This window comes from Pan troglodytes, chromosome 19 (genome assembly GCF_028858775.2).
Source record: "Pan troglodytes isolate AG18354 chromosome 19, NHGRI_mPanTro3-v2.0_pri, whole genome shotgun sequence".
NCBI lineage: Eukaryota > Metazoa > Chordata > Mammalia > Primates > Hominidae > Pan > Pan troglodytes.
In genome coordinates, this window is record NC_072417.2 from 68872557 (window position 1) to 68897622 (window position 25066).

Here is a 25066-nt window from a genome sequence, read left to right on the forward strand (position 1 = left end):
ATGATCCTTGCCTAAATCTATTAATTATTAATAGGAGGTCAAAGAATGCAACTTTTCAAATGTTGACATTCTTTCTACCTGAATTTTTTGGCATTCTTTTCTAAAGAAGAAATTTTCTCCTCTCTGTCTTCCCTATTTTTCTTCCCTACTTTTTTTTTTAATTGAGTAACACTGTGGACACACAGATTTCTTTTTAAATCCAATATTTTATAATCTATTACTATAACTATTCTTTGTGATCTCAAATTTCCCAAAATTTGGAGACTGGGAACTCTTTCAAGCCAACTCCCATATCTTTTAGACATAACTCTAATTGTCTTTGAACATCTCTCCTTATTCTCAGGCACAACATGTTTTAGGCTTACTTTAGAAGTTCCCTGCCCCAGTTCTAGAATCAGTCTTTTTTCCAAGAATCTTTTAGTAGACAATGATATACAGAAGCCAAGAACTGGCCACAGGTGCGCTCAATGCTAATGGCGTGCCAATGCTTCTAGGCTTCCAGATCATTTTAATGGACAGATCAAGGAACATACACACACACACACACACACACACACACACACACACACACACACTGAATTGTACTGCATTGCTGGATATATCACAACTTGTTTTATCCATTCACCCATTAAAGGTCATTTGGGTTGTTTCCAGTTTGGGGCTAATACAAATAAAGCTTCCATGAACATTTCTGTACAAGTCGATGTTTGAACAATGCTTTATTTTTTTCTCTTGGGTGAATACCTAGGAGTATGATGATTAGATTGTATGGTAAGTATACGTTTAACTTTTTAAAAAAATTGTCAGTTTTCCAAAGCATTTGTACTGTTTTCATTTCTACCAGCAATGTATGAGAGTTCTAGTTCCTCAGCATCCTTGCCAACACTTGCTTTGATTAATCTTTTTAATTTTAGCTATTCTAAAATAGCCATAGTGGCACTTAATTGTGATTTTAATTTACATGACCCTATTGACTAATGTTGTTGAGCATCTTTTCATATTCTTATTTGCCACCAGTATATATTTTTTGGTGAAGTGTCTGTTTAAATTTTTTTTTTTTACCTATTTTTATTGGGTAGGTTTTTTTTATCATTGATTTGTGAGAGTTCATATCCTTAAAGTTTAATATGCACAGTTAAAGTAAACTAAAAAACACTAAAATTAATATCTTGCATCTGCCTCCTTAACACAGCTCTGATCTTGCCCTCCCTTGTTCCAGGTTTCTGTAGGTTAGAACTTTTGTTCCACTTTATTTTTATATGTGCCTTTTTTTTCTGTATTCTCCCCACCCACCCATCCCATCCCCTGGCCTCTTTATTCTCTGATTATTGGGCTTCAGTAAGAAGTGTTTAGCCTTTTCAATGTGTCCTTCGTGTTTCTTAATTACTCTTTCATGTTTTCCATTTCTTTATACCTCTGTTCTGCTTCCTGGGAATTTACTCATCACAGCTACTTTCTTATGCCCTGATCTCTCTTGAACTGTGGTAGGGCAACCATTTTACCTTTCTTTTAAATTTTTAATTTTAATAACTATATTTTGTATTTATGGAGGGTCTACTTGGTTATTTTTCAAAGTCAATGCTCTTCTCTTCCCCATCTGCATTGTGAATCACATTAAAGGTAGATGCTAATCAGACAATGGATCAGCATTTCACCTTTATTACAAATAAAGCTGCTTGGAGAACAGGGCTTGGGTTTGTGGCAACAATAGAATTATAACACTCTGCCTGTAATCAAACTTGCCATCCAGGCACAGGCATCATTAGGAAACCTGGATTCTGGTGTCAGAGCCTGTCCTCTTGAGTCTACTATACAACCTAGGGCAGATGAGAATGCATATTTTCTACGAGTAGACAGTTGCCAAAAAGGAAGAGCCAGAAGGGTTGATCTAGACCTGACCAGTAGTTCCTTCTCCTAAACTCATCAACTACAGTCATGCACATCATAATAACTTTTTGGTCAATGTTGGATTGCCTATATGATGATGGTCCCATATGATTATAGCACCATATTTTTATTTTACCTTTTCTATGTTAATTAGGTTTAGATACACAAATACCATTGTGTCACAATTGCATTCAGTATTCAGTACAGTAACATGCTGTACAGGTTTGTGGCCCATGAACAATAGGCTCTACCATACAGCCTACATATGTAGTAGAATCTACCATCTAGGTTGGTTTAAGTGCACTCTATGATGTATGCTTCAGGATGCAATTGCCCGATGACACATTTCTCAGAATATATCCCTGTCATTAAGCAATGCATGGCTGCATTTAAATCACCCATCTTCTCCAGAGTAGGAGTTGAGCAAATGAGTGAGGTCAAACATATTTCCCTAATGGAAGTTCCTCCACTGGGAAACATTGCATGGGGAGGTGGGGAGAGGACGAGTCATCCATTCTAAGAATATTCAGGAGCTGGTGTTGCTGGCTTTCATTCTCTCTTCCCTTTCTGAAACCTGGAAGTATCCTTTTTCACTTTTCAGCTAAACTATGTATTTACAACTATTTTCAACACGTTTTAACCAACATTTCCATGTTTGAAGCCAGGAGCTTTAGCTGCCATTTTGCCAGAAGTTGTTTCAGAGAGTTTTTTTTCACAAAGGAAACAGGCTATTAAGGCAACTTCTCAAGAACAGGCCTTCCTGGATCCCTTTCCTAGCTGTTTTTAGACTTTAGAGATACCATAAAATATTTCCTAACATTATTCTTTCATTAACTGTAATAAAATAACTGAGTGTAAATCTCAGCATATTCAAGGGTATATTTATTTTTCTCCTGAGTTTATTAGGCAACACACTTTTAAACACATACAATAAATACAATTTGAAGTGCGTGCCTTATATCTTGCATGATGTCGTTTGTGCTCTTATGCTTGTCTCCATTAGTCTATTGCCATAGAGTAATAAAGCTTTATCAAATCAAACCTTTATAATGGATTCCTTGAAGATACTTGAAAATACTTCATAGCCAATAGTTTTTACACAATTGGTTTTTCAAGCAATGAATTTCCATTTAAATAAAATATGGATTTACAATACATAGAAAATTTACAAGGAGTTATAAAACAGTGGGAAAGTATGTCTAGTCTAAACTTTTGTGCATTTAGTCTAGGAAAATTTCACATCCCTCTTTCCACACCTATAAAACCAAACAGAACCAGGACTGACTTGAGGAAAGCAATTATTTATCTCTGCTGTGTCTAACTAAGCAAGCTGCCAAATGTGATCATTTGCCTGATTGGAAGTTCGCATAAATGAAGACTTTGCCATCAACTTTCTTTCAAGTAAGGAAAGAAAAGCATTTCAATATAGTAATGCAAAACAAGTGGAAATTGTTATTGAACATTTACTTGGACGGGCACTGTGCAAAATTATTCCTTGTCCAACCACCTCCTCAGCTGTAACTGGTAGCACAATTCTTGACCCATTTTACAGATTAGGAAACATGAGTTTCCAGAGTTTATTGGCACTCATGTGGCTGTTACATCGTTTTGATGTTTAAACGACCTACTTTACTCAAAGTCAGGTAGTACAGTCTGCTGGTGGGACATACAGTATTACTCAAGGGACTTCAAAGGAACAAGAAGATGTTTGAGTTGCACAGTGAGCTAAATTATGCAAGTTGCAGAAATCCTAGGTGGATAGTACGACACCTTTCAGATCAGTTTCTACCCTCAAGGGAGGCAACAACCTTGTAGATCCATTATGGATTAGGTTTCTAAACTGTTTTCGTGTTATGAACCCCTAGAGTCTTCTGGGGAATCCAATGGACCTCGTCTCAGAATAATGTTTTACAATGTATAGCAGAAAGAAGAGAAATTATATTGAAATACACTTCTGGCATTTGACCCCTTAGGATTTTTCCAGCATTTCTACTCTGCCCACCTCTCCTCTCATGTCTACCAAAGAGACTTTCTCTACTTTATTCAGAAAGGTAAATGAGAGACACTCAAACAGGTCTGTAGGTTATGGGAGTAGCAGGGAGTATGGGATGGGCTACTGAGGAGCTGTTTTTGAGGTGACATCACTGTCTCCCTTCCTCTTCCTTTTCCCTTCCCTCTGGAAGCCTCCTCACTTCTCCAGCTCTTCCTTCCTTCCTTCCCCACATCAAGTCCAATTTTTCTCCTTTTACTTCTTGTCTATCCTCCTCACTCCTTGCTCAGCCCCGCCCGCTTTTCTAGGCCCGCCCCTCCAGGGCCCCACCCTCAGGCCGCTCCTCCAGTCTAGGCCCCGCCTTCTCCTCAGTTTCCTGCCAATGACGCTGGGGCAGCCCGGTCACCCCGCCCCCAGGCCCACACCAAGGGTGTCCGCGGCCTGCCCTCCAGGCGGAGGAGCCGGGACTGCGGAAGGATGGAGCTGGCCGCGGGAGGCTTCTCGGAGGAGCAGTTCTGGGAGGCCTGCGCCGAGCTCCAGCAGCCCGCTCTGGCCGGGGCGGACTGGCAGCTCCTAGTGGAGACCTCGGGCATCAGCATCTACCGGCTGCTGGACAAGGTAGCGGCCAACCCGCTGGAGGACCGCGGGGCCTAGAATGCGCCGGCGTCGACCTCCCCGCAGGGAGTGCGGGGCGGCAGTCGCGGAAGGGACAGGGGCGGGTCTTCTCCGGCTCAGGAAGGAGCTCCGCCCGGACCCTGTCTCAAGCTCTGGAGCTAGCGCAGGGGCGGTGCTTCCAAGTGACTGCCGTGCAGATCCAGGGGAGTTGGAAGGTCACAGGAGTTCAGCCTCAGGTCAGGCCCGACGGGGCATGTAGTTAGAAGTTAATGATAGTTGAAACGTGGGTCAGCTGGTTCCTAGGCCCGTGCACACGTCTGCAAGGGACGTTGATCCTCACTCTCCAATGCGTGTCAGTGGCATATGGGGGCTGGGGTGGGGGAGGGGCGGTATCTTAGGGCTTGGATATAGGAGGAAAAGAAACAGAACTTTTCAAGGACTGGATGTGCAGGGTGGTGTCAGGGGTTGCCGAGAAGGGCCCTCCTGTTTTAGTGACTCGTTTCTTTTGGTTGTTGCCCCTTCCTTCCAATTTGCTCTTAATAAGTTGAGTCCGAATCTTCAGGCAGGAGTAAAGATGTAGGAGGAATGGGATTGGTTGTTGAAGTCTTTGGAACCAGGTAGCCATCCAGGTGGAAGGCATTGCCCCTGAGGCCTGTCATCCAAGGCTTGTCATCAGTAGCTTTGTGTAATAGTCGCAGCATGGCAAGTAGTTTAAAAGTCGCCGGCAGGTAATGTGGGTGAAACTGAAGTTTCCTAATACAGGACCAGGATATTATAGTGTTAGAGTTAGGAGGATACCTCATGCTCACCTGGTTAAACCCCAAGTTTCATAGGTGAAAGCAACAGGCCTCAAGGGTGAAGTCACTCCTGAAATGGCCCAGATAAGTGAATAGCAGAGGTGGGATTGGAGGGTTCATGATCTTGTGAATGTCAAACATGTGGTTGCCTTTTTAGGCACTTGCATTTTTGTTTACATCAAATATAGTATTTTTATATTTTAAAACAGAAAACAAACGTATGCAATATTTAGAAGTTGCTCACCTGTTAAACAGGAATGAAAACTCTGCCTGTCTCATTGCAGGGTTGTTAGGGGGTTCAAATCCAATCTGTCAGATATGTGTGAAAATTTGATAGCTGTAAATAACTCTACAATGCACAGGACAGTGACCCCATACCTCTCCCGGGGAAGAATTATCCAGTCCCAAATTGTAATATTGCCAAGGTCAAGAAACCCTACTCTAAATAAATGGAGAATATAGGTATTATGAAGAAATTTCCTGTCTAAATACATATATATTTGCTTTGGATGCAGTCCGTCCCTCTCCAGTTAGTGGGACTGTAAAACATGCTATTTGGAATACTTACAAATTAGTAGGGCTGGCCTTTACATAATCCAGGACACAGCAGATACTGCAAGTGGCTAAGCTGCCATATTTACTTTTTTTCTGTATACAGATGTTATATCTTGATGGATTACTCACTCAACAAACTCTGAGTGCTTGCTGTGTACTAGGACCATTGGGTTTAACAAGATGATCAAGAAGTTCACAGTCTAGAACAGGCAGAATTAATTTCTTAGGGTAACTTTAAAAGGTACCTTAGTTTGAAAATTGATACATTTTCAGAAAAAGTCTTTCTTTTAATTTTTATTTTTTAGAGATGAGGCCTTGCTATGTTGCCCAGGTTGGTCTTGGAACTCCTGGGCTCAAGCATTCCTCCTGCCTCAGCCCTCAGCCTCCCACAGTGCTGGGATTACAGGGATGAGCCACCACACCCAGCCAGGCAAAATTCTTTTATCTTCTCTGCTATTCCATTTTTCTTACCAGCCACATCAAGGCTTTGGCCAAGTTTTGTTGATTCAACTGCTCAGACGTGTCTAGCATCTGGCTTATTTCCTCCCATTTTCTTTCCTTTATCTTTGCTACTTTGGGTACTCAGCACCCCTCACTTAGAATTGCAGTGACCTCTTAACTAGTTTTTGGCCTACCAGCTCTCTGCTCCTGTCTATCCTACACCTTCCAGTGCATTCAAACATCTGAGAAGCAGTGATCTTATCACTACCTTTTCAGTGGCCTATTGATTGCAGAAATAATAATAATCATCACTGTAATAGCTAACATTTATTGCATGATTTCTTATAATTCAGGTGCTAAGTGTTTTGGAAGTATTGATTTACTCAACCCTATGATAAGGTACTATGATGATCACCTTTTTACCTATATATAAATGAATGTATAGAAAGGTTAAGTTGGTTTCTCAAGATTCCAGCTAGGATCCAAACCCAGCTGTCTGCCTCCAGTCCTGTGTCTTCAACATGCTCCTGCATTGCCTCTCCAAACAGAAGGCAAATGCTGCCTGGTGGGTACACTGAACTAATTTGGTCTCAACTCCCATTTCCATCATTCTCTCCCATGACCATAGACCTGACATCTTCTCCTCTAGCGAGCCCAGACCACTGTGCCATCTTCCCTGTATACAGACGAGGCAGTTGAGGTCCAGGGAAAGTCAGTGGCATATACAAAGCACATGGCTAAGAAGTGGTGAATAAAACTGGGATTTAGATCCAAGTCCATCTGCCCATGAAGCCCCTACTCTTTCCCCAAGCCACACACACTCTTTTTCTAATAAAGCTTCCAGCATGTGGGATGGACCGTCTTAGGAGGGTGAGTCCTCATTATTGGAAGTACAGTACTGTGTTGGAGAAAAAACTCAAACTGTGTTTTTTTCATTATCTCAACATCGCCAACAACACAGAGGCACAGAAGACTCCTGTGACCAAATGTCTGAGGATGTCTCTCCAAACACCACGTAAGCAGTCAGTTTTGCGGTGGACGTCAGCTAGGTGTCCTCCTGTTCAGTGTTGACACTACCTACCTGGAAATAGTGTCAGATCCCATAGGTTGAGGTCCCAGTCCCACAAGATTAACCCCCTCTTCCCTGCCACTTGTAATGCCAGTTGAAAGCCCCAGGTTGTTTTACCTGTGCTTCTGACCAACTGGCTGTAAATAGGGGATCCCATGACCCCCTCCTTGGATTCAATTAATTTACTAGAGAGGCTGACAGAACTCAGGGAAACACTTGCTTACATTTACTGGTTTATTATAAAGGATACTACAAAGTATACAGATGCATAAGATGAGATATGGGGGAAGGATCTTGGAACTTCCATGCCCTCCTTGGATGCGTCACCCTCCAGGAACCTCTATGAGTTCAGCTATCCAGAAACTCTCTGAACTCCCTCCTCTTGGGTCCTTTATGGAAACTTCATTGGCTAGGCATGATTGAAGCATGGACAACAGTGTTGAAATATGACTGGACAGAAAGGGTCTCATCTCATATTAATAGACTGATTGGGGAAACCCAAGAAGGCCTGTCCAGATTCTTCTGGCCTCTCCATGCGACATTCCTTCTTCCAGGGTATGAGGCAGGACCCTCCCTGGAATAAAGGTCTTGCAACTCTTGGCTCAACTCCTGAGGCCTAAAGTGCACCAACGTACAAAAGACTGTAACGAGGGCTATGAGAGTTATGAACCAGGAACAGTGGATAGAAACCTGTGTGTGTGTGTGTGTGTGCACGCGCGCGTGTGTGTATTGGATGTACAGTACTGGAGTATGTATGTGGGTGTGTGTGTATACTCTATGTCCAATACGCACATGCCCCCACACATATGTATACACACATATGTAAATTATATATTTATATACACACATATACATATGTATGTATATGTATACATTTTGTATATATAGCTCATAATATCACAAGTACTGTATTCAGAAAGGAGACCAGAGACAATTTGTTTATATACTTCATTGAGCCTTTATTGAGGATCTGCAATGGGTCAGATTTCCATCTATGGAAATGGATCTGAGATAGAGTTGCTCCCCTGAAGATTCTAGTGGCTTAGTTATGAAGTTATGGGCGTCGGTTGGACTGATGGTCCTTTAAGGACCCGATTGTGCATAGCATGCTTGCCACTGTGTGGTACGAGCTGGTTGTGATGACCGTTCGCTTTGCTTCCCACACTCAGCATAGAGGTGGCCAACCTAAGGCCAAAGCTATGTGGCTTCTTGGGGCTCTTGAGCAAGATTTGAAACAAGAATAGAGAAAAAGAAAATTGTGACCATGATTTAAATGATGCTGTAACAAAGTTACTGTTACATGTTTTTAAAAGACTGAAAGAAGAGTAGAGGCTCTTGAAAGAGATTTCAATGTAGCAAATTGTATTTTGAAATAAAAATAATAGAATTGTGTCCTTTTTTTTAGTAGACACAAATGATTCTGAATCCTGTTCTTGGACAAGTGGGCAATTTTGATGTACAACTTTTGATAATTTTTTTTTTGTTTTCTATTTTTCTCTTAAATCACAAAATTCTGGACTGGAAAGTTTCTTCTAAGCCATGCTGTCCAACACAATCATCTTTTTCCTCTACTTCTTCTTTCTTTGCCTACTCTATTTCCTTCCTCTCTTATTTCTTCTCCATGTTGTAATGATAATAACTTTGTTTGATGCTGCAAATTATAAATGCTGTCATATAAGTTTTCACTTATCCTTCTAAACAGATGTGGAAGATAGGCAAGAATAGGCTTACTTTACAAATGGAAATAAGATCCAGAGTTGTTGAGCGAGCCACATAAGACCTCATAACTAATAACTAATGTGAACAGTCTGCTATGATAAACTCAGTACCAAATACACAACTTGCTTCACAAGAACTACATTCTGTTTCCAGAGGCTAAAGCAAAACTAGACCAGGGCTGCCATGGGTATTGTGGGAAAAGCATGGATTTTGGAGTCAGATAGTCCTGTGTGAGAGTCTCAGCTCTGTTCCTGTATCATTCATTTAAGCATTTGGGAGATATTCATCAACTGCCTCCCATGTGCTACTGTCTTCACAGACCCTGGGGATAAGTGGTGAAGAAGGAACATGGTGCTGCTGCTTCAATGAATGAGCTTCTTAAACATGGATCATATTCATTGATAAGAATAAGCCCATAGTATGTGATGAAATGTCCAGTGGAAAATGCTATAAAGTACTTTAAAGAAAATGTTATAAAGAAAATAAAGCGAGATAAAAGGATAGAGAGATGGCATGGCAGGGTAGCCAGGGGTGATGTGATGTGTTTCAGATAAGGGAGTCCAGAAAGGCCCTCTGTGGAGGTAACATTTGGCCAATTTGAATAATGCAAATATCTGGAGGAGAAATGAATCTGAGAGTGTTTCTCAAAGTTCAAGCACATTGGAATCACTCGAGAGAGCTTGACAAACCATACCAAGCCCTACCTTAGGGATTCAGGTTTAACTGGTCTAGGGTGGGGCTTTGGTGGTCCTTTTGAGAGGCTCCCCCTTCACATAGGGGTTAATTATTTTGTCCTCTCTACTTTCTTGTATGTTTGAAATCTTTCATAATAAAACCGTTTTATACGTGTGTGTGTGTGTATTATGAGTGTGTGTGTGTGTGTGTGTATATATATATATTTAGGCTTCTCAGGAGATTCATATGAGCATGCTGGCTTTTAAACCACTGAGATAGAGGAACACTGGGTTCTAGTCCCTCAGCCAGGCTGAGCTTGCCTTATTTTCCAGGAGGAGCCAGGAGGCCCACAGGACTGGAGTGGATGTGAGATTGAAGAGTGGCCAGGGGCCAGGCACTACTTACTGGCCAGGTGATATTGATCAGTTACTTTTTCATTTTGAAATCTCAGTTTCCTCATTTGCAAAACCTGGATAATACTTACCTTTCAGGGTTGTTGAGAGGATTGAACGAAATGATAACATGGCAGAATGGTTCTCAAACTTGAGTGTGTATTGGAATCTCAAATTTGAGCATGCATTGAGTGTGCATTTGGATATATATATGTACACACACAAAAGCATGCATTGAGTGTGCATTAGAATATATATACACACACACATGCTTGTGTGTGTATATATGTATATATATACATATATACATGTATACATATATACACATATATGTGTATATACACAAGCATGTGTGTGTGTATATATATTCTAATGCACACTCAATGCATGCTCAAGTTTGAGATTCTAATACATACTGAAGTTTGAGAACCATTCTGCCATGTATCATTTCATTCAATCGTCTCAACAACTCTGAAAGGTAAGTAGTATCCTGGTTTTGCAAATGAGGAAACTGAGACACACACACACACGTATGTATATATATGTGGAAAATACTATATGTGTATATATATACACACACATATAGTATATATGAATATATACACATGTATATATGTGTGTGTGTATATATATACACACACATATAGTATATATGAATATATACACATGTATATATGTGTGTGTGTATATACTAATCACACTCATCAATGAATGTGATCCACGTTCTCATCAATGAATAAGTTCTATGTTCATGTATGTATGTGTGTAGATAGGTAGATAGATACTCTTCTTTTTTATGCATTATATTTCTAACCAGCTGCTGAGTGATGCTGAGGCTACTGGTCCGGGAACCACACTTTGAGAACCACTGGTGGATGGGGAGCATCTAGCATGGTGCTGAGGCAGTGCTGACAGTTAGAGCTAAAGTCAGAGGCAGGAGAATACCCTAGAGATGAGATGCAATGGAAATTGAAAGATGAAAGTGAGACCAAAAAATGTCTTAAGACAAAAGCAACATCCATTTTAGGGCTCCCTCTCCCTGATGTTTAAGTTAGTGGTCACTTGGGAGTAAATGTGGTCCCCTGAGCAGTGCTGAGAAGTTTCCCTGAGAGAAGGGCCATGGGTCACTTAGAAAAGCTCTTCCAGTGATCTGCAAGTCAGGCCCTTGCAGGAACTTCAGGCTTCGTTACCATGCCATTAACCACTGCCCATAGAGTGTGGAACCAGTGCGCGGAGGCTCACAGCTTCAATTTAGACAAAATAAATGTTGGACTGAAAAGCTCTGGCTGATGGCTTGACTTATTAAGTTTTTAAATCTAAATATCTGGCACTGTGAGAAGGGACAGCCTAAATTGTGTTTTTGTCCTTGAATAGGGCTTCTAATCAAAGAGTTTGGTGAGGAGCAGACAGTACTTTCCCAGGGACTGTTCTTCCCTGTGCTCTTGACCTACTAAAATTCTCAAAGACCAGCATGACTGGAAAAACTGCATTTGGGCAGGCTGGGCTGAGAGAAAGTTTGGCCTTTAGAGAGAAACACAGATCCAACTCACAGGAGAACAGATTTCACTCTATAGATGTGAAATCCCTACTCCTATTTCCCCAGATGGGATAATAATCCAATTAGCATCATGAGCCCCATTACTTCAGGATTGTAAAACTGTTCTGCTCCTTTCTGTCATCCTTCTGATTACCAGCGTGATTGATAGAATCATTCTTGAGCCCTGGTCACTTTTGGAGCTGAAATTTACTTGTGGGCAGAGCCACCATTTCTCCAGGACACCCGTCTGTGGCATTCTACTTCCCACCATAGACCAAGGCCAGCTCCTTTTCTGTCTCCCTTGAGTGTGCAACTGGGTAGATAAGTTAGAGTCTCAGTTTTTCCCTCTCCTCGCTTCTGTCTTAGGATAAGCCTGTGGGTATGAGGCCATGCGAGAATGCTGGTCTCTAGGTTCAGATTTAGTGGAAGGAGGGGAGAGGAAGGAGTAAGATGCCTCCCTTCTGTCTCCAGGTATAAGCCAAGCTTTATGCTCTCACTCTGTCTTTCACCAGATTGCTGTATGGCGATTACAGGAGGTGGCTATTAATAAAACAAAGCACTGATATTTCATTCAGCCTTGGGAATCCCTTGAGAAGAGAGGTGACTTGTAGGGAAGGGTATAGGCATTCCGAATGCTTGGACATAATACCATACCAACATCTGGAGTGAACCAGCATGTGAATCTGGGGCAATGCTGAATAGAGGTTCTTGTCTCTATACATGTGCCTTTTCTGGACATTTTGCAGAACATCTTTAAGCCTCAGTTTTCCTGTCTGAAAAGTGGATTTACTGATGGTCCATACCTTGTATCATTATTTGGATTAAGTGGGATAATCCATGTAAAAGCACTTGGATCAGTGCCTGCTGTTCAGTTAATACTCAGTAAACATCAGCTCTGAGTATTGTTTTACCCAGCTGTGTGCAACCCTGAAGGATTAGACCTATCACATTTTCTTAGAGAGGTCTTAAATATTAAATCAGATTTAGTCAACTATCTGTCTTTGTAGAGTCTTGGCACATACTTCCCAGCAGCAGCTGCAGCTTTGACTTCTGCCATTAGAACTGCTTTACTTTGATGAAAAATACTTATTTTTCATACCATCTGAGTCTATTACTTGCCCCAAAGTGGATGGACTTGGACAGCTTTTAGATAAGTAGATTGGGGGGGGGTTTCCTGTCCCTCTGAGGAATGGAAATGAGCTCTTCTGTGAGAGGCAAAGAGAACTCAATGCACACTCATGAGTGCATTCACAGGATTTGAGAATATGTGATTTATCAAGACCACCTTGTAGTTAGTGGTGTAAATTCAGATAAACACCATAAATTGGAGGTAATGAGTGGTGCCTTTCTCCAGGCCTGGTTGGGTGATGGGACATCTACAGGAGATTACTCCTGTGTGGGGATTGCAAGTGTCATTTGCAAACATTACGACATTTTGACACATCTCATATGTAAATGCATAGCATCTCTTTCAGAGTTTATTCTGTTTGGGACAAATAAGTGTACTGTTGACAATAATATTTCTCAGAATACTTTAACCTTGTAAATATAATTGAAAACAAATTGCACAGCTGTTTTTTTTCACGCATTTGAATCACCATTGCTGAGAAATATACCAGTTTAATGTTTCGACAAGTTAGCCAGCGTGATAGCATCTCAAAAATTAGTGATAACAGTAACAGATTTCCTGGCCATGCATTCCCCTGTCTCCAGCCTCCATTTCTTCACTTATAAAGTGGAGTTAATGATGCTTACATCACAGGATTATTGTAAGTATTCATGATTAAGCCCAGCCTGGCTTAGAGCAGGTTCACTGTAGATATTGGTTTTCCTGAAAATGTACATTACAGTTCTGAATCCCAGTTCTTTAATCTGGAAAAAGGAGATTATCATACCTACCTTGTTAATGAAATAGTAACCTACCTTATTAATGGGAATGATATCTAATATTTACTAAGTACTTATGATGTGCACCACATAATAGAACTTTAGATGGATTATCTAGTTTAATCCTCATAATCATTCCATGAAGTAGAAACTTATTAGACCCATTTTGCAGGTTAGTAGTGGAAGAGGTTAGATTCTACCCAGACGGTGAATCTGAGCCCATGCTATTACCACCACACTGTCTTTTCTGACTAGCTTTTCTGATTTATGAGACAGCACTTTGGAATAGTATATGGAAAAACTTGGCACAGTACCTCATCTGTTGAAAGTGATAATATTCATCCTTTCTCTATACCTGCCTTTCTCCTGGTTCCTTTCTGAACCCTTCAGAAGCAGCATCTAAAAAAAAATACTTCTTCTGTCCCTTTGGATGCCTGTTGGGCAAACACACCAGGCTTAGGGACTCAGGGGAGCATCTCAGTGGGAGGTCCGTTCTGGGTGGCCTGGAGCAGGAGTACTGGCTTAGGGAAGGAAAGGGTTCCCATCCAGGCTTTGCCACCAACAGCGTCATCAGCTGACTCTTGGCAAGTCACTCACATTACACAGCTAAGCTAAGACCCCTTCCTGCTCTTAAGATCCTGTGTGATGGGTCTTCTTTATCTTTATCATTAGTTTGTGGTCTGGAACAATGATTTGGGAATGACATGCAGAGAAAATAGAGCTAAATAAGGAGACATTGTAGGGAATAGAAGGGGCCAGTGTGCAAAGACACACCATTTCTTTCTGTCTGTCCTGTTGCTAGCTGTAGGACTTAGGCAAGTAAGTTGGCCTCTCTAAGCATCATTTCCTTCTGTAAAGGTAGAGATAACACCAACTTCCCTATCTACATCACAGGGCTATCTTAGCTGTTACATGAGAGAATGAATATAAAACGTTGGAAAGTGGACCATGCTTAGAAAAACAATGACTAGTATTATTGAAAGAATTTGTAGCAGGTCAAAGGGATTAGAAAACTCCTTCAAATACAAAATACATGACTTTTGTTGTACTGTTAATAAATCATCAAGGGAAACAGAATCCAGTCTGCAGTCAAGTAGAAGCCTCTGCTTGATTTCTTCTTGGGATCAAGATATAGTGAATACCAGCTGGTATTCACTATATGTACTATAGCAGGTATATATAAAAATATATATACCTACTGGCATTATATATACACATATATATCTGCTGGTATTATATATAAAATATATAATATATAAATATATGTAATATATATTCTATGTATAACATTATATTTATGTAGAATAATATTTCTATATATATTTATATATTTTTTTCTGAGTTAGTTATTCAAAGGAGACAGTACTTTTTATAACATGGCATGTAGGGTCTTGTACGCATTTGTGCAAAACTAAATGTTGTATCTCAATTTAATATCCATTAAAGTGTCCATTATCTCTTCCTTGACAGTACATTTTAGCAACATTTATGTACTTCTGTACTGTTTTAATGAATTTATGTATAATTATATTTCTTGTAAATATTCATAAGTCTTACCAGCACTATTCTGTCAGCCTACTTTTTTACCTTGATGTCAGATTTTTAAAAATAAATCTGGACTTGGTAAGGAGAGACTTGTATTCAAATGGATTATTTCAAGGAGTTAGGGAAAGAAGTATTACAGTAGGAAAAGTGCTTTGCCGATAAGCTCCGCAGGCATCTTGGGAGTTGCAGAGCCGTTCTTTTATAAAGAGGAGCAAAGAACGTTAGAACCATATGCGGGGATGTGGGATGAAAGGATGGCATGATCGGATAGCAGATCAGAGAATACTTTTCCCTGAGCCCAGCCTGTTTTCAGGAGGGACTGTATGCTGGCTCAGGTTTAGGATGGGCCAAAGTTCAGGGGCCTGGAGGAAGGAGAAAAGTTCAACCAGTTGGGTTAACAAGCATTTTGTTCTGGTTGATCAGTGGGGGTGGGCAGCTTAGCTAATCATTTATAAGACAAAGAAAGGGAAATCTGGAGGGTCTGTGTCTGGCCTTGTCATAGGTAAACGGGGGCATCCGTGAGTCTTATCTAAGTCATATGGGGAAGGGTAGTGGATCTTCACAGTAAACTTTCTGAAACATAAAAGGTAGGGGATTTCTTAACCTTCACTGTAATCTAGGATGACAGGGTTCAAATAAAATTCAGCATTGTTGATAAGGACCACTATGTCAATTAGGATTGTTTTTAGCTACAAGTAATAGAAAATTGGACAATCAATGACAAACAGAGGCATGTTTATCTCACCTAATAAATAGGTCAGAGTTCTACCTATTGGTAGAGTTTGCTGTCATTGATTTAGCATTCAGTGATGCCAGCAACCCTCTGAGTCTTTCTACTCTATTTCTCATGTTGATTGCCTCTTGGTCATAGGATAGTTGCAGCAGTTCCAACCATCATGTCCACATTTAAAACAGGGATAAGTCACACGGCTACCTTTCTCTGCAGAGGAGACCAGGGAAGTTATTGGCTGTTTACATTGCCACGGGGTTCTCTTAATAAGGAGAAGGAGTGTTTACCGCATCAAGTCTTATGTTTCTTCTGGCAGTTGCATTCTGTACATGATACTGGCTAATTCTCTACTTCCAACATAATCCTTTTACTATTTGAATTGTAGGAAACTAAATGTCTTATAACTGGAGCATTAGAAAAGTATCCATTATATTTTAGTCTAGATAAGGAAATTGAGCCACTGTTATAGGTGGTTTTCTGGAGGAGCTTCAGGAAAAGCCAAGAATCTCTTGAGTAAGCTTCTTTGGAGTCATTTATTCAAATGTTAGTAAGCTTGGAAAAATAAAGCCGATATTGCAAAGGATTTATATATCTAATTTTAAGAGATCTTACACATCAGATCTTATTATAGTAGCAATAAAAGTTTTGCCAAATAAGTTTTGCTTTTTCATATCAAATTGTTTGTATAAACAATGGTGCCCAGCGCTGGTGAGATGCTCCTTTGGAACTGGTGAGAGGAACTGGTGAGAGTACACACTTGGTGCACACGTTCTGCAAGGTTTGTAAAAAGTATAAAGAGCCTTAAAATGTTAATCTACTTATCCTAAAATTTATCTGTAAGAAAAAATTTGTAGTAAAAAAAAAAAATAGAATTATGAACCAAGTATTCTATACAAACATAAATATTCTGGAAATTTTTTTCCATAAAAATATTTGGAAACAGAAATTTTTTTGGAGAATAATTGAGTTAGGTATGGAGTCTTCATAACCTCAGTATAATATTTAGTTAAAAATAAGAATACAAACTATTTATACCATGTGATTCCCGTTTGATAATGTACAGATGTATTTATTTACTTAAAGGAAATATGTCAAATATTATCAGTAGATATTTTTGGATTATGGGGTTACATGTCACCTTTTAAAAATTCTTTTTGTCATTTTTATAAACTTTTTAATTATAAAAACTTTTTTAAAATATGAAGTAAAAATGAGTGTGGTTGCTGAGATCCTTTTTAAAAAGAAATAATGGGTGAGAAAATGCTTTGATTCAAGAATGTGGACCAGGCTGTTCAGCGCTTGGACATTGTATTGATGAAGTAGGAAAGGTGTGGCCGTGTTATGGAGCATTTGGTTCCTCTGGAGCTCTGGCATTGCTCAGTTCTGCCTCGAAGGGAATGTTTAAAGGAAGTTGTCGCAATCGTTCATTCTTCTGTATTCACGCAAATTATGGTTGTTCTATTTTTCTCTTCCTTGAGAACTTTCTGTTCTCATTGTCTGTGCCATATAACAGGATGGAAGTCACTATGGGTTGTAACTACATTCAGGAGAAGAAGAGAACCAGTGTAAGGGAACAGTGTGTTTTAATTTATGCAGATATCCAATGCTAACTTATTTAAAGGTTGGGGAGGTCATTATCTTAACACATAAGAATTCTTGTTGCTTAGAATGTGTGGAAAACAAGGCCTCAGTATTCTTGAATAATTGCTATTTGTCTCCCTTCCAAAGCCTATGATGAAAACAAGTGTGTATGAGTGTAAATGTGTGGGTATGTATAAATCCTTACTAAGTTCTCTTGTGTGTGTGAGGGGAGGGGGCAAGAGAGAGAAGATGTTTATCTTCCTGACATCTCTCATCAGACCCTGAGGTCTGCCCTTCTACTGGGGCATCCATGGCATGGCACATAAGGGGTTCAGATAGACTAGTTTGATATTTGCTGGTTGGAAATTCTTGGTATAAAATCACATGCTTTTAGAGCTGGAAGATTCTTATGGATTCAATTTCAATTCTACATTCATTTTTTGCCAGGTACTTTCACATACATCTGAGATTCCTAAACCGGGATGTATTTATCCCTAGGTTATACCACCCAAGCTAGAAGACCCTTAAAGCTTCAGGATCTCTAGAAAGATTCAGCATGTTTATTCCTTGACTTCCCCTCAGGCCATGGCACAGTGTTTACGGAGAGGGCTTCATTCATGCATGATTAACCAGTAACACGGCCTTAGCGCATGGACGCAAGAGTTCATCCAAAAGTTCATGTTTGTTCGTTTGTTTCTTTGCCTTTGTGTTGAAATTAATCTAATAGCCATTGCTTCAATTTTAATAATAGAGCCTTTAGGCAAAGCTGAGGGTCAGGAATTGTAAGTTGCCACCGTACAGAGAGTGAAATGTGTGATGGGGCAACTCTAGGCCAGGACCCTCATGGACAAGCGTATGGCTTACCAAGGAAACAAGGGAACTCTCTTGTACTTTGGAATCTAGAAAGGCCTTTTCCCAAATCAAAGGAACTTATATGATTTGAAGCAGATTTCTTTTGTTTTTCATTTTCAGTCTTTTATACAGAATCAAAAAGAAGCAGTTGTTGAAAAATTCTGTCTTGGAATTGATAAAACAATGTGTTGGGTTTCACTATGCCACATGGCTATTTGAAATATAACCTCTCTCGAGAACTGTAGCTGCCTATGTGACACCCTTACTTGGATGCTTAATAAACATCTTAAACTCAACTTGTTCAAAAGAGAACTCTTAATTACCCCAAAAGCCCACCAATCACCTCTTCTCCAAGTTTTTTTTCTGTCTTAGAAGATGGCATTCCCATCTGCCCAACTTGGGTTATGAAAGTTATCCTGGATTCTTTGCTTTCCCTTTCCCCAGGATCTAGCAGGAATTCCTTTTTACTTTACCTCCAAAATATATCCTTAAATCACTGACTCCTCGCCATCACTGTTGTTACTTCCCTGTTCAAATCACCATCATTTCTTATGTGAACTATTGCACTGGTCTTCTCTCCCATCTCCTTGTTCTCTGATGATCTATTTTCTACCAAGCAGCAAGAATCACCTTTAAAAAATTAATTTGATTGCATCATTCTTAAACTGAATTATGAATCAGATCTGGTCATTTCTCTGTTTAAAGCCATCCATTAGTTTTCTATAGCAATGAGAATAAAATCTTTACCTCTTACCCTGGTTTACAAAGTCCTTGGGGTCCAGCCCTGACAAACTCTCTAACCTCAGCTCCTGCCACTCTCTCTTTTATCCAGAGTTCTCCAGACCCCAGGTTCTTTAAAGATGCCAGCCCACCAATCTGAGGACCTTCCTTCTACCAGGAACGGGCTTTTCCTATCTTCCTATGGCTGGCTTCTTCTAACATTTGGAACAAGATGCTCTGATAAATGTTAACTCTCATAGAGGCCTTTCCTGATCACCTGATTACATAGATATCCTCCCCATCCCCACCCTTGCAAGGCATCATTTATCGCACAACTCTTCTTACCCTATTTAAATTACCTAGATGGCACTTATAGCTATCTCTAGCACTGCTGCCTACCTGAATTTAAGATCTCTGAGAGCAGGGCCTGCACCTGCTTTTTTACCATTGTGTCGCCAAGACCACAGAGGAGGTCAGTGTTTGGTGTGGCATGAACGTCGTCATCAGCTGCTTTTCTTTTTTTTTTTTTATTATACTTTAAGTTTTAGGGTACATGTGCACAATGTGCAGGTTAGTTACATATGTATACATGTGCCATGCTGGTGTGCTGCACCCATTAACTCATCATTTAGCATTAGATATATCTCCTAATGCTATCCCTCCCCCCACCCCACAACAGTCCCCAGAGTGTGTTGTTCCCCTTCCTGTGTCCATGTGTTCTCATTGTTCAATTCCCACCTATGAGTGAGAATATGTGGTGTTTGGTTTTTTGTTCTTGTGATAGTTTACTGAGAATGATGATTTCCAATTTCATCCATGTCCCTACAAAGGACATGAACTCGTCATTTTTTATGGCTGCATAGTATTCCATGGTGTATATGTGCCACATTTTCTTAATCCAGTCTATCATTGTTGGACATTTGGGTTGGTTCCAAGTCTTTGCTATTGTGAATAGAGCCGCAGTAAACATACGTGTGCATGAGTCTTTATAGCAGCATGATTTATAGTCCTTTGGGTATATACCCAGTAATGGGATGGCTGGGTCAAATGGTATTTCTAGTTCTAGATCCCTGAGGAATCACCACACTGACTTCCACAATGGTTGAACTAGTTTACAATCCCACCAACAGTGTAAAAGTGTTCCTATTTCTCCACATCCTCTCCAGCACCTGTTGTTTCCTGACTTTTTAATGATTGCCATTCTAACTGGTGTGAGATGGTATCTCATTGTGGTTTTGATTTGCATTTCTCTGATGGCCAGTGATGGTGAGCATTTTTTCATGTGTTTTTTGGCTGCATAAATGTCTTCTTTTGAGAAGTGTCTGTTCTTGTCCTTCACCCACTTGTTGATGGGGTTGTTTGTTTTTTTCTTGTAAATTTGTTGGAGTTCATTGTAGATTCTGGATATTAGCCCTTTGTCAGATGAGTAGGTTGCGAAAATTTTCTCCCATTTTGTAGGTTGCCTGTTCACCCTGATGGTAGTTTCTTTGCTGTGCAGAAGCTCTTTAGTTTAATTATGTGGAATCCAGCTTTCTCTCAACTTGGGAACCAATAGACATTTCTACCTGTTCTGTTTTTATAGAAGACTGGACTTTATGAGTATAAAGTCTTTGGTGTTCTGGAGGACTGCTCACCAACTCTACTGGCAGACGTCTATATGGACTCAGATTACAGAAAACAATGGGACCAGTACGTTAAAGGTGAATGATGCTTGCTTTTCTTTTTTTTTAGACATACTTTCACTCTTGTAGCCCAGGGTGAAGTGCAAAGGTACGATCTCAGCTCACTGCAATCTCCGCCTCCCGGGTTCAAGCGATTCTCCTGCCTCAGCCTCCTGAGTAGCTGGGACTACAGGCACCCGCCACCACACCTGGCTAATTTTTGTATCTTTAGTAGAGACAGGGTTTCTCCATGTTGGTCAGGCTGGTCTTGAACTTCTGACCTCAGGTGATCCGCTTGCCTTGGCCTCCCAAAGTGCTGGGATTACAGGCATGAGCCGCTGCACCCAGTGCTTTTTTTTTTTTTTTTTGATCATTAGAAAGTAGATCTATTCTGACCAGATGCAGTGACTCATGCCTGTAATCCCAGCACGTGGGGAGGCTGAGGCGGACAGATCACTTGAGGCCAGGAGTTTGAGACCAGCCTGGCCAACATGGTGAAATCCCGTCTCTACTAAAAATACAAAACTTAACTGGGCATGGTGGTGCATGCCTATAGTCCCAGCTACTTAGGAGGCTGAGGCACTAAGAATTGCTTGAACCCAAGAGGCAGAGGTTGCAGTGAGCCAAGACTGTACTTCAGCAGGGACAACAGAGGGAGACCCTGTCTCAAAAAAAAAAAAAGTGTAATCTATTTTTATTTATTCTTGCCAGTAGAAAAAAATAAAATTAACTTCTACTACATAGTGCTTCCTATTAAATTTTGGCACAAAAGCATTTTAAATGTTGGACTGAAATGCACTTTTGCTATTGCTAGGACTTGCTCCTTACCTAGTCTTAGATCCTCTCCACAGTTTGCTCTTGGGGCTCCTTTGCTGCCACTTTTAAGTTGTGTGATCCTCCCATGTATCTAGGTTGTCATGAAAGGGGAGGAGGTGCAGTCCAAGTTTTGGTTTGAGAGTTGAATCAAAGTTTTCCAAACAGAGAAGAATATATGTATGTGAGGAGGTGAGAGAGGGACAGGATGACTGGTTAAGAGCATTCTAGGCGCAGGGATCAGCATTAGTAAGGTCAGGAAAGCGTGAAGCAATATGTTCAATAGCCGCCAGCAGTTTGGTGTTGTTGGGTTGGTTGGAGTAAGAGAACCTATCCTAGGTCTTCGACTACTGTTAGTACTAGTTCTACTACTACTATTGTTAGTACTGCTAGTACTAGTAGAACTAGCTAATAGAACTAGTACTAGTAGTAGTTGAAGAGCTAGGGTAGGTTCTTCTACTACTAGGCGAACTAGGGCAGCTGTTGGGTCCAGATCCTCCAGGGCCTAGCATGGCGACCAGGCTATCGGTCTTAGATTTTTCCCTGTAAGTGATGTGTTATGGAAGACATCACACAGGGACTTCTCCTGCCACTTAGAGCTGGAGTAGCCTTTGCCAACCCAGTCATAGTGGAATGGAACTATGAAACTAGCCAAAGGCACATAAAGCCTTTAGTCAAGACTCTTGGTTGCAAGTAACAGAAAGCCAACTAAAGACAGTGTAAGAAGAGAAAAAGGAGTTTATTAGTTCATGGCATTGAAAAAAGTCCAGGGGTTTCTAACTTTGAGGACAGCTGCAACAGGGAACTTAAATAATTTCATCAGGATTGTTTCTTTCTCCATCTGTAGACTCTGTTTTCTTCTGTGTTGACCTAATTCCTAGGCAGATTCTTATGTCATGGCCAAGATGTCTGCCAGAAGTCCAGGTTTATATTCTAACCATATGAGTAACCCCAGAGGAAGGAGAATTCTACTTTTCTAGGGATGACAGCCAGATGCCAGGATTGGCTTTTGTCAGCTCAGCTTGGAGTTTGTGCTTATTTTCTGTGGAAATTCATCATGGTTTGGGGCAACTTAGTGTTCTCAAATACCCTTCCTATTTAGGGGGCAGTGGGATGCTTACCTATCCAAGGGAACAGCCAGACACTGTCTGTCCAGGCCTCCCTTGCAGCCAAGATACAGTCATGTGACATAGACTCTGCCAATAAGACCCACATGTGGCTTCAATTTGGAAAAGAGCCATGCGAGGAAGCAGGCAGCATGGAAGATCCATTTTTCAGTGACCATTGATGGCATCTGACTTTAGGGAAAACAACTGCTGAGCCTCTGATGTTTGCTCCCCAACATCAACAGCTTTCACTCTGGGTTCTGATCCAGTGGAAGCAGCAGTTAGGCTTTGCTGGAACAATCTTGAGGTTGGAAATCTCACTCTGGTCCATCCGAGAGCTTTACTAAATCACTTTTTGCTCTCAACTTGCTAGAGTGACTAACTACGACTCTGGACAGATCTGCCATCCCTGAATTCGTCACCACGGCCATGTCTTGCTCATTTTCCCAGCCCTGAAATTACTGCAGAGTCAGTCTTGCGAAACCATGCAGCTGAGAAGTAGGGGAAGGGTGATGCCCTGAAGGAAAATTGAGATGCTCAAGGGGCGATCAATGCTGAGCATGTAAAAGCAACAGATGTCCACCTCTCCCTTTCTTTTAAGGATTCTCATCAGCCTCCTGTGACCCTAATGGGCTGGCACACTCCTTAATCTACAGTGTGCTTCTAATAGATTTTCTTTCAAAACCTAAATTATCCCTCCTTAGCATCTCCTCCAGGGACTTTGGGCTCCTTCTTTAACTGGAGGTAGAAAGAAGTTTACTGCACAGCACAGTCTGGGGACAGAGCGTGTGCATGCCATTAAATTTCTTTGCTATCTCCCTCCAAGAGTTGGCTGCTGTTTGCACATAATAGTAAGACGGAAGGATTATTAGGGAAATTTGGTCACCCTAGCTGTGGCATAGTGCAAAGAAACATGGGAGAGAAGAAAGAAACTTGGGGTAAGCCATAGTTCTGCTGATCTCTAACTATCCAAGAAGGACGTTGCTCATTCTGGAACCTTCATATCCGACCTATGAATGTGCTAGACTGGGTGACTCCGTTCCAGGTTAGCTGTAATGGATCAAGGAATCCTAAAGAGGAATTAAAGGGCTCAGAAGCAAAACTATTGGTACTCTAGTGACATCTGGTGGTTATCCTGAATTTAAAACCTCTGACTATTTTTTTGATGTCTGATTTTGTTTCATTGCATTCTATCAAGAATATTGATTATGCTGTAGAATGGCCAAGATTTGTTGGCTTCTTTTATTTGTGCTGTGTTTTTCTATCCACTAGACTCTGTCCCTGGGCAATAAGCTTTCAGTGGAAATTAATCGGTTTGACTTTTTTCTAGAATTTTATACCTTATGAGTTAGTGGTTTATCATAACCTAAGAGGTCATCTTTTTTTTTTTTTTTTTTTTTTTTTTTTTCTAGAGACATGGTGTCATTCTGTCACCCAGGCTGGAGTGCAGTGGTGCAATCATGGCTTGGCTCACTGCAGCCTTGACCTGCTAGGCTTGGATGATCCTCCTACCTCAGCCTCCAGAGTAGCTGGGACTACAGACATGCACCACCATACCTGGCTGATTTTTTTGCTTTTTTTTTTTATATAGAGATGGGGTTTCACCATATTGCCCAGGCTGGTCTTGAACTCCTGGACTTGAGCAATTGACTCACCTTGGCCTCAAAAAGTGCTGGGATTACAGGCATGAGCCACCATGCTTGGCCTAAGAGGTCATACCTTTATTAGTTGTAGCTAAAAAGGCTTCCAGATGCATTAACTTCTTTTGCTTTCCTTTAGAACTCTATGAACAAGAATGCAACGGAGAGACTGTGGTCTACTGGGAAGTGAAGTACCCTTTTCCCATGTCCAACAGAGACGTATCCTTTCCACAAGGTACTCATTCCCTGGCCCTTTAAGTGTTTCTGTGTTCCTCAGCTGCAGTCTATTGCAGAGAGGTAGAGCTGGTTTCTCAGCAGGCACAGATAACATTGTCTCTGATTCTTGCAGCAGCATTTGCTAAAGATATTGCTTCTTGTATGGTGTTTGGAGAGCTCAGAGTGTGATTTCTGGGCCCAACCACATGGAGTGTCTGTAATTTTGGTCACTGGAGAGCAGCTCTTACTTTCCTAAGAAGTTTCCTAGGCCTTGAAATTGTCAGGCCACAGAATTGGGGATCTGGAAGGAACTTCTTATAAAAAGTGCTTGTTACAGCTCCCTCAGTCTACAGAAGGAAAAAGGGCTCCCAGAGAGGTGATAGGACAGAGGCACATAGGTGGTTAGTGGCAGAGCAGGTGCTGGAACTCAGGCCTCTGCATTTCCAGCTCTCTCCGCCTCCCCCATCTCAGTAGACCCCACAGCAATCCCTCCTTGATTGTTGGCTCTGGACACTGACTGTAAGCTTCTTCCCCTCAATGTCCTTGTTTATGAAATGAAGCAGTTGAATGAAATGTAGGGAGGCTTGGCTGGCACTGTAAGGTCTTCAGAAGCCCCCTTAGGACTAAGCTGGGGGGCT

The 25066-nt window shown here is 41.0% G+C and overlaps 1 protein-coding gene across 8 annotated transcripts in view; it reads left to right on the forward strand.

Annotated features, from left to right (window-relative positions):
- The first annotated feature begins 4231 nt into the window (after positions 1-4231).
- The window catches only part of PCTP (phosphatidylcholine transfer protein), a 93500-nt gene continuing 72665 nt past the window's right edge, over positions 4232-25066 (forward strand). For 3 of the 8 annotated variants that reach the window (XR_675393.5, XM_063799880.1, XM_009432872.5), the window contains exons 1-3: positions 4282-4495; positions 20575-20692; positions 24352-24431. Coding sequence is in view for 6 of the 8 variants with exons in the window: in XM_063799880.1 (XP_063655950.1) it covers positions 4355-4495; positions 20575-20692; positions 24352-24431 (339 nt within the window). In the remaining 2 variants the exon portion in view is untranslated. Of the gene's footprint in view, positions 4729-20574; positions 20693-24351; positions 24432-25066 lie in introns of all 8 variants that reach the window. The other 5 variants (XM_009432873.4, XM_511897.8, XM_016932605.4 and 2 more) reach the window with 5 other exon arrangements.